The 14,786-nt window shown below is 41.6% G+C and overlaps 1 protein-coding gene across 2 annotated transcripts in view; it reads right to left on the reverse strand.

Annotated features, from left to right (window-relative positions):
- IMMT (inner membrane mitochondrial protein) overlaps positions 1-14,786 on the reverse strand; it is a 442,904-nt gene that overhangs the window by 122,118 nt on the left and 306,000 nt on the right. For both annotated transcript variants that reach the window (XM_078678663.1, XM_078678664.1), the window contains one exon: positions 1,251-1,474. In XM_078678663.1, the coding sequence (XP_078534789.1) occupies positions 1,251-1,474 (224 nt within the window). The remainder of the gene's footprint in view (positions 1-1,250; positions 1,475-14,786) is intronic.

The raw sequence follows: 14,786 nt of genomic DNA on the forward strand, positions 1-14,786 counted from the left end.
TGGAAAACAATCCTAACTATATATACCTACTGGCTATCGCCAGTAGGTAAATATATATATGAATGTATTGGTTTTAAGGATTTTTTTATATAAACAATTTTAAAACCTGTTATGGTCTAGTCAATATTTACATCAATTTTGCATAGTTGCACATATGCGGTGTATTACGGTCAAACAGGAGCACATCTTCATAACAAAATGTTGCATATACTGTTGCGAATGTCTTTTGTGATCTTGGTGATCAAAATAAAGATTATGAAATGAACTTCCAGCAGCGCCAAGGAAGACAGACAGAACCTTACCCTGTGTATGTAGGAGCTAGAAATGACCTCCAATAAGAATGGGACAACATTAATCTCAGATGTGGAGGATCAAGAATAAGTTAAAACTGCGCCTGGAAAGCCTGTTTTGAGCAGATGGGTCATTTTGTGGATGTGGGAATCAATGTGTGGCTATTGACTAGAAACAATGCCTGCATGGTGTTCTGTCCTGAGCCACCGAAAGCAAATACAGAGACAGAGAGACGATCCACCCAGTCACACACCTTCCTCACAGGAAATAATTGTCAATTTTCTTAAGTCTCAAAAAAAAAAAAAAGCCCATTATGAGCTAAAAAGGAGGACGCAAACATTTTGTGAGTGTTGCATGGATTTTTCCAAGGTCCTGCTCTGACTAAATGGAAAATGAATGAACATATGTAAAATGTCTTTTACAGATGAACTATCTGAGCCAAAAAAGACCCACATACTTAAAAAAATAAAATGTAAACAGGCAGCCACCTTTTCTTCTAAGGCCATAGAGAAAAACTCTTGGTTTAAAAAGCAGGAAAAGAAAACGCTTTATAAATTTTGAAAATTTGTAAAAATTTGAGGTGGCATGTGAGGATTACCATGGTGCCTGGGAATCGGTCTAATGGTTAGCCATCGGGGCAATCCTTTGCTGGAAAAAGAGGTTTTTAATTTGTTTTAGTGTTCAAAGTCAAGTCCTACTTCAAGCAGAACTTCTATGAAACCTCCTTGGATGATCAGATAAAAAAGAAATGGCGTTATAAAGTACAAAGCTCGGTTATTTCTTTTTGATATGTTTGAAAGTGGGTTTGAGTACGGACAACGTTCCAGACAACAAGTTAGATTAACGAACATTTCAAGAGAACAAGTGAACAGCTCCTAAAACACTATTCTGGAAAGGAAATGTTTACCAGATACACAACTACAGATCTTTGGCAATCTTATATTTTTCTTACTCTGTACCTTTTTGTCCTGTTCTAGTTTTATGTCATTTCTGTAATGCTCCAGTGCTTTTGTCACTGAAGCCTCCAGTGCTTTCTTATCTTCGAGTTTCTGGTGTTCCAGCGCCGCCTCAATATGCTGCTTCTCTCGCACCCGTTGCTCAGCCATCTCCTTGTTCAGTTGGTCAATTCGCCGATGAGCGTGGGCAATCAGTGAATTCAAATCATCTGTACTCAGCTTTTCAGCTAAGTGGGACAAAAATTGTTAGAAAGTGAGCTAAAGTAACTCAAATGCAAAAAAAAAACAAAGTGATCTTTGTTCAACAGGCAACAAAAACAAACAAACATTGGCGTAGCCAATAGGTCTCGCTTGTGGGACCTAATAAGTGTTTAGCCAGAGCTATTGGCAACGTGTCTAAGCTATAGCACATTCCTGGCTATACCATGAATATCGAATTAAAATAACCTGCGATAAATTTAAATGTTACCCTACAGGATATGTCTATATATAAAATACTAAAGTAATATGTAAAAAAGAGAGAAAGTCTTTGTAAGAAAGTAAATGTTTTTCTGAAACTGTGAGGAAACGGAGGTGTGAGTAGTGTAGAAGTTCTATATTAATTTACAAAACTGCCGATGGAATGTAGACCACATCAAACAAGGCTCACTTATTTGATTGCATCCTGGATTGGGCCCCTCTCATACCCTTGTACTCTGTGACCTCTTGCCAATGCCTTTGCCCCTCACACATATGTCATACGAGGCACGTTATTTGAGGCACCTTCAGACAGTTCTAGTTTTTCTATGCATCAGTTTGCATCCGGCCTGTGACCTGGTTTCAATTACCTCACGAATGAAATGTAAATAAAACAGCAAGCATGAAAGCGAGGGTTTGCCTTACAAAAAGTAGGATTGACTGCCTGATCATGTCACACATGAAAAATGCCCACTGTGAAGCTATGCCCTGGCCTCAGCCCTGCTATGCCTATTTATCAACGTCACAACACGTGTAACTGACATTCCTCGACAACTTTAAATATAGCATTACCAAAACAAAAATAATGATCTACTGCATTCACGTGAGCCTGGCAGCCTCAAGGACCCTCGGCCTCTTGAGCTCGACAGAAGCTCCGGTGTAACAGACAGCACAGGGAATGAAATTCCAAATGGAGGGGGAGGAAAAGGGCTGTCCTAGTACCAGGGGAGCCTGAGATTACAGGGGGAAGCAGAGCGAGCTGCAAAATGAATAAGGAGAGGACCGAACGAAAAAAGTAGTGCACAGAAACATATAGGCACTAGTGAAAGGATCGATGGAGCTGGGGCAGTCACCAGGGCGGTAACAAATGTGCACTATTCACCAGCGAAAGCAATGGCATTTCTAAAGGCAGAGCAAGCAACCAATGAAAAAGCCGTGGGCGTCTGTGGGTGTGTTCAAACCCCACAGAGGGATTACATCATGATGCGCAGAGCAGCGTATGCGTGCAGACTCTATGCTCGCCCTAAAAAGCATTAAAAGAAATAAATATTGATTTTCTAGCAAGGACGTTATCTACAGGATAAAAAAAAGGTAACTATTATAGATTTGTTTTCAATAAGTGCATTTAAATTCATCTTCCTCTGACTACAGAGCAAGCGTTCTCTCGTACTTTGCTACTTACGACAACTTGAATCCATATCATCCGGTGACTGGTCAGATCACTACCAAATTCTTTTCTATTTGGATAATGTACTAATTAGACAAGGCCAATCTCGCCATACAAAGCAATGGTCCAAAGACTTTAGAAAAATCAACATAACCAAACTCACTTCCTTTTGCCACAACCTCCTTCCTCCACCCCCACAACCTGCTTCCTCCACCCCCAACATGACAAATGTGAATGAGCTTGCTGATCACTACATGCAATCCATGTCAGAAAGTTTTGGTACAATTGCTCCGAAGTAGCTTAAAAGAATACCCAATAGACACCCTAAGTCCTGGTTCAGCAGAGACCTTAACGAGGTAAGGTGCAAGCTAAGGCCTGCTGAAAGAGCATGGAGAACCTCTCCTTCAACAACACTCCTTCAGCACTTGAAGTTCACAAGCAGTTACTATAACAAGCTCATTTGCAGCTCCAAAGGAAACTATTTTAGGACGCAACTGGACAATGCCAAACACAGACCCAAATGCTTTTTAAAATCATCAAACAACAAGCTAGTGGCAGATCTAACCTCCAACCTCGAGATAATGTGACACTACCAAGTGATAACAATTTCTCGGTTTATTTCATTGTAAAAATGAGGAAGATTGAATTAGATCTACAATTCACCTCTCAACATCCACTAAGCCAGGCCCAGTCTAATCTCCTACCCATGCCCCCTAAGATGGGTTCCATCTCTCTGATCCCTATATAAAAAAAAATGCTAGATGGGTTTATTTCAAATTTCAAGATGAAGCTGAGACAATCAAAACAATAAGCTCAATAAAACGATCTAACCACTCCAAAGATGCTCTACCCACCATATTCATGAGAGTTTAGATCCTCCATGCTCCCACTTTGGTCTGAGATTGTCTGTGCTTCTCTATCCCAGGGCATGATCCCTGATTGCTTAAAGATACGTCCGACGCCCATTAAAGCAGTCTTTTGAGAAAATCTCACTTCTTCCTATGATATTTTGTTGGTGAGGTTGATTGGCCTCCCCCTTTTGTCCTGCCTTCCTCTAGAGGGGAAGATGTCATTCTGCCCAGCTTTTCACAATATGTTTGAGGAAGAAAAAATGTCTCAGGCCTCCAAGTGGGCTTTATTATTAGGCCAGGCGTTGTATCGCAGTCAGGTAGGTTGGGACCAGGATTCCCCAGTTCATGCAATTCCTATGCGTTTTACACCTCAGCCCCAACCACAGTATCCAATCAAACGAGATGCCAAAGCATCCGTTAGTCACATCTTGACCCTATTGGAATATCCGGGTGTGATTGAACCCTGTGTTTGTCGATGAATAATCCTCTTTTTCCGATATTGAAACTGGACAGTTAATATAGTATAGTTTTAGACTATAGACATTTGAACAGTCAAGTACATACCTTTGCGGCTCAGAACATACATAGCTCTGCGTTAGTGAACAACATAGTTCGAAAAAAGTATTAAACCACTGTGGATATTTCCAAAGGTTCTTCCAGTCACTCTTTGGCTCTCGAGAGTTGCTATTTGACCGCATTCAGTGAGTTGGGCAATCAGCGCCGAAATGTGAGATTGCCTATGGGATATAAGAATAGCCTTGGTGTGTTTGCAGCACGCATAGTGTCTCTTTTGCATGAGATCGACCCCGATGCCTTCTCGTAAGTCGATGACATATACTTGACGGATATATCACATTTTGGTTACAAATTAAATTTTGCCAACACTCGCATCGCCTTCTTGGTGGTTCTTTTTCTTGGTTACAAACTCAATAATGAAGGTAGGGGGCTGGCCCCCCACTTTCTGGAGAAATGTGCACAATTGCAACCTCCATCTACACTTAAAAAATTGCAATCTTTGCTTTTCTTTTTTTAATTTCGGGAGGACATACATTCCTGATTATGCCGAGCATATCAAACCTCTTTACACTTTGATACAACCCTCTTTCTCATCTTCCAGTTGGCTTCCGGAACATAACTCAATTATTTGGTCTCTGCAGTCTGATCTGCTTGCGACCAACTTCTTGTTAACACAAGACAATTCTCCAAATTTGGTCATAAGGATTGAACCAGGAGCGCTAGGCTTTACTTACTTGACGATCAATGAGGGGACACTGTCCTCCTTGCATATAAGTCACATTTGTATACTCTAGCTGAGATACATTTCTCTTCCACAGAAAAGATTTTGACAGAGGTCCAGATGGCGATTCTTAAGGAACACTCTTTGGCTCAGGGAAAATGCATTTTCATGAGTTCGCTGGTACCTGCTTTAGAAGCAGTCACAAAGGCTAGTGTCCCCAATTCCAAATCCTTGCATCCTCGTTGGATACAATGGGACAGTTCTTTGAAATCGGCTGATGTCCGCTTTGTCTTTGACCTTCTTTGCAAACACAGGAGTTTTTACAATAGGAACATGTTCATTCTCCGCCTTTATCATTACTCCCTCCTCTTGCTCACTACAAATGCATAATTTAAAATGATGGATCTGCGCAGCCAGCCATTGATTCTAAGCTTGCTTATTCTCCAGCCTGCGCGATTGGGCAGGGAAGATCATTGATGGGGATTTTAAATCCTCCTTGGTGTGCACACAGGCTTTTAGTGATTGCACGGCTCAATTAGCGGAACTAAGTCCAGAAGTTCCAACACTTGTGGTGTGCGAATAGTTTTACTGTGTACAATCCTTTAATTACAATTTGTTCTTCTGGACACAAAATGATTTTCGTGATTCTAAAGTTAGCGCAACTAAGCATAAAATGCTTTGGGTCAGAGTGGCCACTCTTAAGGAACGTTTGCCACTCACACATGTTATCCATACTTTGGGCCATCAACGTGTGGGAGCACAGGCTGTTGGTAATTTGCTGGCTGATGAGGCAGCCAAATTGCAGTAGCAACTTGTTCAGTAGCAGCAGTCACTAGGTCCATGACTAAAACTGATGATATTTTGGCAGCTATAGCTGCGACAAAAGAGGGGACGGGGTACCTCCAAGGTTTTCCTTCACGTTACTCAAACCACTTGTCGTCTGATCAAGTTCCATTTGTGACTATTCAATCCGTTGGGGATCAGCTGATTCCTAACAAGGACTGCATACTTTCTTTAATAGTAGCTGCACATGAAGGCTTTGCTTCTGTACATGCCGGAGTGAAAGCGACTATTTCCCTTTTGCAGCAATGTTTTTGGTGGCGTGGTTTATACTAACAGGCACATAAATATGTTCTTTCTTGTGACATTTGCCAGCAAATTAAGCCTTCTACTGTTGTACGTCCGCCACATACTCAACTTTACATCTTTAATCAGCCATTTGGCTGCATTTATCATGATTAATGCGGTCCTTTGACATCTGACAGCTTTTAAATACATCTTGGGTGCAGTGGATTCATGCACTAGATTCCTTTGGGGTTGGCCGCAATGCTGTGCTGACGCTAAACTGATATAAAAGATTTGTGTGTCTCTGTAGCACCTTCCATTCAGACCAAGGTCCTGCGTTTGCCTCTAAGGCTTACCGAGGTGCAGGTGCAATTCTCGTCTCCGTATCGGCCTGAAGGTAATTCTGTTGTGGAGTGGATGAACTGTGACTTACAGCAATCTTTAACAGCAGGGGTTTTAGGTGCTGGCAGGGGCTGGCTGACTTATTTTTATGGCGTCCAGCGTGCATTTAATAATCTCCCAAGAAGATCTCTGGGTGGGCGGACCCTAGAAGAACTGCTCTTGGGCATTAAAATGTTTGTGACAGACCTTGATGGTCTAGACGTTGTAGTGGCTGCCGCAACCTTTGACATAGATAACCAATGTGCTATGTTACAGGAACTACAAAAAGCTTGTGATTCACAAGCAGAAGCCCATTCACCCTCTTCCCTGGATGCAGCTGCGCTAATTCCTGTTTCTGGCTGGCTTCCTAAAGTTGGAGATCTGCTCCAAGTAAAGGTAGAGAACAAAAAAGAGTTTTGTACATCATACCATGCGCCGGTCAGAGTCCTTGGTTTTAAAGGCACCCGTACTGCGATTCTGCCTTCACTACCTGGTCGTAAGGAGAATTGTTACATTTCCATCGAACATGTCAAGCTACACCATATGGCCGATACTGAATAGTATGCCTCAGAGCATTCCACGCCGAGATCTTTCACTGAATCCAATGGTACCCAACAAATGGAGGGGGAGATTGAGTCTTCAATTGGTTTGTTGCCTGTTTTACCAACTACATCTACAACAGCGGATAATGAGTATTCTTCTCCTCCAGTTGATGTTATAATTGACATTCCTGAAAGCTCAATACATTCACCGTCCAATGAAGAGCAACCACTGTTGTTTCAGCTGGGGTCCAGTGGTTACTTCATAGACCATAATAGCTTTTCTTCGGATACATCTGCTTTGTCAACATCTGTGGCAGAGCCCCCTACAAGCACCAGTCTTAATTTCCTGGTTTAAAAAGACGTACCTAGTCCCTCCTGGGCGTCTGGATGGTGCAGACGATCGTGTTCCTATTCATGTGGATTGGGTTCGTGACTTTTCCCTGTTGATTAATGGCCATTATTTACCTGAACGCTCTGCTGTGAACTTGGTTGACTGTGTTCTGGCCCCTCACACATCATCCCATAAAATGAAACGAGACCAAGCCCTAGTTAATATTTCAGCATTCCCAGTTGTTGATTGCATTGTTTGGGATAAAGTACCATTCCATATCCATGGCCCGACGAACTTTTGAACATTTCATAGGTTTTCTACGTTTCCTTAGGAGATGTTGTTTTGCCTGGCATACATTCTGACTGGGATATTCACACTATGCATTCATTGTTCTCGGATTTGAAATATTATAACTGCTATTGACACTGAAGATTTGTATTTGATTTCTGCAAATTATGAAGATTTGTTCTGTTATCAACATTACAGCCATCATTTTGTACACAAAACCTGTAGTCCGAGACCATCTTTTAATTATACCCAATGGGAGCATTGCCAACACTGTTATAGGGGAGTTCAAAGAGTAAATTTATATATTTTTCTAGTTATAATCTTTTTGACCCTCAGTCCTATGATTACAAACTAAAGATATCATCTGCACTAAATATATGCTGACCCACACTAAATTAGGTTATTCCTTGTCCTTCATCAATGATTTGTCAGGGATAGGTTATGCGTATTGGAAGGACACAACTGATTTAAAATCCATCTGGGTACTAAAACATGGCAAGTGCAGTGCACTGAGTCATTGCATCAAGCATGTCTGATACCTTCTTAGCTAATATTTTTAAATGAGACTGTACAACAGACTACTTGTTTTGGTTTAGCTACAGGCAAAAATCTAAATATTCCCTCCATTCCATTATCGTTTCCTTATGAAACATGGCAAACTCATACTTAAAACAATTGAGGACTTAGCTGTCATGTTTCGGAATGGCACACTTAACTCTTCCACTATTGACCCTTTGGGTTGTCTACTGTGGCCAACTAGCTCCAATGCATGTCAATTGCGTTTTCTGAATACCTCAAAAGACTTTACACAAAGTAGACCTGATCCCCATTTTCCACATTCCCATACAGTTACCACATATTCAGTGGGTAAATTGTGTCAGCAATGGTTGGAACATTCCACACTCATCTGTGACAACACCTTTCTCTCTGGTCAGGTGACAATGATCTGGCAGATTTTCTTTTAGCTCCAAATGCCAATTGAGCAAAAGGTTTGGTTTCAGCAGGACACAATGCATTTTGGAAACTGTCGCAGATGGAGGAAGCGGTGCACCTGCGACAAATTGACCAAGCTAATTTAGAAAATGTTCTTGCAGTGGTCGATAACAGCATTAATACACTGTCTTCCCGTGTATATATACTTTGGATAATATTGTATCATCCGTCATTGACATTGTTCATCATGAAGTGTCTGTTTTGTATCATGGTCAAAATCAGTTCCACTCAGCAAGATCCATGCAAATTGCATTGCAGATGCTCAAAAGTGGAAAAGTACCATGGATTATCTGAATGCTTCAGCACTGTTTTTGCCATTTAATTTGACTGGTAAACAGAAATCAGTGTGCATGAAAGATGCAACATACACATTGTTACATATTAAACAATTAGATCGGTTACCATTTTCTGTGGCAGAGACTGATTTGGTGTATGGTGAATACATTGGGTTATTTCACTGCCTAGCTCACTTTTTCAATTTATGGCCTGCATGAAACACTATCCTGTGGGTAGATAGGAGCCCCAGGGCAGTAGTTACATTCATGAATTCTGGTTGTTGCCTTTCACTTTTAGATGTCAACGTGCGGATAAGGACGTTTTCCTTACAGGGGAGGATTGCGATTCCGCTGTGGGACATTCACTGGTCTGTAAACAAGTTAAACTACATAGTGCCTGCAATGTTTCAGCCCTTAATCTGGCTTGTTTTCTAAAACGTATCCCAGTCACAGCTATTATTCCTGCGCTAACTTTGCTTTCTTAAGGCAGTTATCTTATTTTGAACAACCACGGCTGTTGTGGTTTGCAGGCAGGCATCCCGTATATAGTAACAGTTTCGAAATGTGTTGTGTTACAGCAATGTCCTGTTCCCACCCCCGCATGGGATTGTAGATAGTTCGCTTTGGCCTTCCATTCCAACTCTGAAAACCGATTTCAATAAGCTAAGCAGGCTCAAAACACTATGGTTTTAACAAGAAGTGGCTCTCACATCAGTCAAGAGACCTTTGAATTGCAGGTGGCGAGAACCGCAAGTGAGATTCACTCACTCCTAAACACAAATCTCCCACTCCATTCGGGAGAATTAATTCACAAAATATTTAATGCGTCTGATACGGAGGGCCTAGCCCACTTTTTTAAACGTATGGGATCCGGCCTTGTCACCTCCTTTCGGACTATTTTTGGGAGTAATCCCAGATTTTATCCATTCCATTTTTACCAGCACCATCGGAGGGTTGCGTTTGGTGCTCCTGTTAATTTGCGGTGTGCTTGTACTTCTATTGCTGCTTCGCAATGGCTGCTCGTTTTTGGAGCAGCCAAACCCGGTCCAGTTGCAGCTGAATCGTGACCGGATGCCTCAGCTTTTTGCTGCAATGCCTACTTCACCTGCGTGCAACCTGTGTTCCGCTGCCTCTGGTGCCCTTTTCAATGGGCCCTGGATGTCTGCCTCTCCAATACAACCCATGCTGCCCTGAATTACGAACTGTTAATGGGTCCTTTAAAGGCCCATGACCAGGAATGTTCCATGGGTAGGCGCCTGGTGTGTGATCCTCTTCTTGAGCCAACGGCAGTCTTGAGTACCTGTGGTCGTGCGCAGCGCCTCATGGATCGGAGTTTCATCAAAGTTAACGCAGGTTGCCCTGATATGCTCCTAACAGCTTCTGGATATGAGGAGCATGTGTGTTCGTTTGACTTGCTCAATTGGATGGCAAACCTCTTTACTATGGAAGGTTCTGACAGCACATTGGAGTTTATGGCGTTACGATTTTCCCGCAACACTTCTGAATTTGAACATTATCTGTGATAGGATATGTTTTTGGGTACCCTTTTGGCTGTTTTTTTACATTTTACGACAACATCTTCTTTTTGTGCCCACAAATTTCTTTTTTGGAATGATTCCCTCTGATTTTTGTTTTGGCATAGTGCTACCCACCTGGCCAAGGGGAGGGTGTCACATGGCCCATAAGGACATTGTCGTTTTTACTAAGTTAGCATGAGCACGCTGCAGCTTGCCTGCTGCTTTGCACACGTTACAACATGTCTTTACTTTTGTAATAATTTCGATAGCTGCTTTCGCATGAGAACTCATTGCTGTGTTCACTCTCTGCAAGTTCCTGGGATTTTGACACAAAATTGTGAGAAAGATCAAACAATAATGCCTCTTGGTATTTTGTTCTGGCCAGGCCTTAGCCCTTAGACAAAACATACCGATGCAGCTGTTGTTTGGACAAAGGTACTTTGGTTTTATTAGAATGCATGAATAGGTAGCACACACTTGGAGAGGGACCTTTTCAGAGAGAAGAGCAAGACAGCACCTAGGATGTAGATCTACCATCTGTAGGCTAAGGTATGGGAACTGCTAACAAAGCCCAGAGATCTTCTAATATATAATAATACTGCTTCTTAACGAGGGGATGGAGGTTAGGCTCTATTGTCTTTTCATTATGACATCCCCCATCATCATATATGGATTAGCTGCTGTGCTGACTGTATTTGTACTATGCATTTTCCTGCTTGTTGTGGCACATATACTGCATGTTAGGGCACGTTAGTTGAAATAAATATTTTAAACTATTTTGTGTCTCTGTCAGATCTTATTGTGGACAAGTACAAGAGTGAGAGCTAAAGGGTGTGTCTTGGTACTGCGACTCCTGAGATCTGGGAATGTTGTATTCTGGGGGTGTCTAATCACTTGTTTCTCTGTGAGTGAGTAGGAGAGCAAGTGAGACACTATAGCTAGTCGGCCCTGGGCTCATGGGTACTAAGGTGGTAGGATGACTCAGTCCCTATACACCAAGGTCCTATAATCCTGTGCATAGTTCTGTGTTTGTGCACAATCCCTGCAACAAGGTTACTTCAATCCCCAAAAATCCAAATGCCGACTTAGCTGACCTCACCAATTTCCGTCCTATTACTAATACTATAACACTAGCAAAACTATTAGAGAAATCTGCAACTACATAGAACAGTTTCAGCTCCTAGACCATTGCCATTCTGGATTCAGAACAGGTCATAGTTCTGAAACGGCTTTAACACACATAGTAGATGATGCCTTGAGACTACTTGATCTGCCTGCTTATACTTCTTGATCTCTCATCTGCCTTTGATATGGTCAAACATGACAACTTGATAAACCTTTTGGAAAAAAAGATGGGCTTATCTGGTCCCATCCTAAATTAGTTTTCCTCTTTCCTACATAACAGATTTCAAAGAATCAAGGTCAATCATACCCTGTCGGATATTACTCCGGTCCCAATGGGAGTACCTCAAGGATCCAACTTGTTCATGGAACCGCTTACCGAAATTCTTACACACCCATATCTACAGTACCACATGTAAGCGGATGACACAATTAAACTTGAAAATTTCCTCACCTGAAGCTATCATAACTCTTAACTCTGCACTACTGAAAACCCAACAATGGTTACCTTGCAATCACCTTATGCTCAATACACCAATACACTTAATACAGAATTTCTCCTCATCGCCCCCTTCAGTCTCTCTATTCCCACAGATGAATGATTCAAACAGCTGACAGCACTCGGCTGCGCCTCACATGTTGTAGATTCTACTAGATCTCTAGGCATTACTTGGACAAATATCTCAATATGCAAAAGCACATCAGTGCAACTACCAGATGAGCTAATTACCATTTGAATAGTCTAAGGATAATCAAACCCTTCTTACCCCCAGTTGACTTTCAGTTAGCAGTCCAATGCCTAGTCATCTGCCGCCTACACTACAAGAGTGCCACTCTAGCAGGTCTATCCTAATGCAGGCTGGTTCCATTAAAGGCCACTCTAAACTCAGCTGCTAGGCTGATCGCGGGATCCCCGAAACGTAATCACCAGACCTAAAATATCTGAAATGGCTCCCGTTTGAAGCAAGAATTCATCACAACACACCGGTCTACCAGGCAAAAAAACGTGTACCATCGAGTCGCTCTCTAAGAAATTCTAATTCTCTTTTTTCGAAGCCACAGAAGTTCAACAAAAGGAAAACTTATAATCGTTCCTTTTCGGGTCTTGCACCTAGAATATGGAATGCAATTCCTCTTTAAACTAGATCTAATCCTTAGATTATCTCTTGCAATAAAGAATTACAATTGTTGTGGCTGAATAGATACCTTCAGCAGTAGTCCTTATTTCTTGAAGTTCGAACAATCTTGCCTATATACATTTTTGGACCCCTAGTACTTGAATTTGCTTCTTTTCACTGTATATATTTTGTATCTTGCCTGTTTCTTTTTTGCTTTTGCTGTTACAATCTATTTGCTATTTACACAACTTACAGTTAACTGCTTTTCTATCCGTTTATTGCCTATGTTCTATGTTCTATATGTGTTAACTTATTTTGCTCTTTGTACAGCACGCGGGTACCCAGACGGGTCATGTTTGTGCTATATAAAACTCTGTAAATAAATATTAACATCTGAAATGCTTTATTTATCCCTTTCGTCACCTGCAGATAAACTAATCCGCTAAATGCACACTTCTCTACAGTAATCATCTGCTCTCTCATCACCTCTTGCTTCACTATAACATTGTTCTTTGACTGCTTTTGTATACTTTTATCAATGTTTTGTTTTTTGTACTTTTCTAGGTTCAATATTGTTTAGAAACAAATTATTTTCATCTTGTGAAATGTAAACTGCACTCCTTTATCAGAAAGAAACAAGTTACTTACCTGTATACTGTGGTTCTCCAATATTAATATCTTTCATAGATTCACATACTTGAATCTTCCCCGTTGTCATGGTGTGAGTCCCACGGTAATAAAGACAAGCAGTGGCATATATAAGCACTGAGAACCATGGAGAAGTTAAGTGGCATTGGTAACCAATTCATGTTGTTTTATAAGAATCAAATTTCAAACAATCAGAAGACAGACCCTGAAGCATCCCTCCCCTGAAGGGCCACCATGCCTAAGATTTCAAACACAAGTGTACACAACGAATGCAAGAGGTGTTCGGAGGGCTGAGTATTTCTTTTGACTCCTTTCTTTTAACCTCTGGTAGGTATTCCAGGAAGGCTGATATGTCTGACCACATCTGCCTGTCATACCTTCCTAAAATAGCCAATGTGTTAAATGCTTTAATAGATGTCATTGCTGAATACCATTTCTCAATTGTATCCAGTCGTCAGCCTCTTTGTCTGGAGGTGGTGAACACGGGGCCCCCTGCATCACCACTGAATATGGACGAGGACGGCCTATCATAATGTAAGTGCATTTTCTGGCACTTTAGATTTTTAATCCAGTCATGGAACGAAAGTTGCAGTGACAGAAGCAGGATTCTTCAGAAGTTTTAACCCTTCCTCCCAAATGTGGTCCACCATGTGAATTGATCTAACAGTTCCTAGCTGAATCTTGAAAGTTGTAAAGAAAACATTCTGCTTGCTTCATTACCAAAGGCAGGTCAAAAGATCTAGAAGCCCGTTGTAGGAGCTCATAAAATCTTCCTATGTCTTCAGGAGGAGAGTTAGCAGGAAGCGGAATGGACGAAGCAGACACAGGTGCAATAATATCATCCCTCTTCTGACCAGAACTTGATGGATCCTGAGGAATCTCTCCTTCCTCTGGCTGGTCATCCGCATGACTTTCAATATAATCATTGAGAATAGTAATAGTAAGCACTATTCTACTTTCCGTTTGCAAGCCCAATGGGCTTTTAGGAAGCCATGGAGCACTGGGAGTATCAACACGCCCTGGTATATGTTGAGCTGGCGCATTATCCTCAGGGAACCTCTTGCAATAGTCATTTAGCATGTGCCACACATCTGTTACTAATGAAATGGGCACAGAAATTGAATCCTTCAGCAAGCTATGCTGTTCCTCATAAGGTTCACCATATAGGGAACGTTCCAGGAAATAATCATAACGATGTTAGGCATATTGATGCCTATGCTGAAAGGATAAATCTCCTTCATTGAAGGTTTAACTATGTTTTCCAGGTTTGTCATCACCAGTAGCTGAGCAATTGATGTGAATTTGCATGGGACTATACTCAGATTCTTCCATCTCCAGGAGACGCATGAGGCAGTGGCAACACCTTACTTGGAGATGTCCGATCCAGGTGTAAAGACACTGGAATGTCTTCTGCAGTAATTAATACGGTCTCCTTCTGTGCCATTGACGGGTAAAGAATAGTCTTCTTCAGAACTGCTTGCGACTCTGATGTTAGTATCCTCGCCGTATAATTTCCTGTCGAAGCAAAAACCGTAGATGAAAAGGTA

This window comes from Lissotriton helveticus, chromosome 2_2, assembly GCF_964261635.1.
Source record: "Lissotriton helveticus chromosome 2_2, aLisHel1.1, whole genome shotgun sequence".
In the NCBI taxonomy this organism is placed as follows: domain Eukaryota; kingdom Metazoa; phylum Chordata; class Amphibia; order Caudata; family Salamandridae; genus Lissotriton; species Lissotriton helveticus.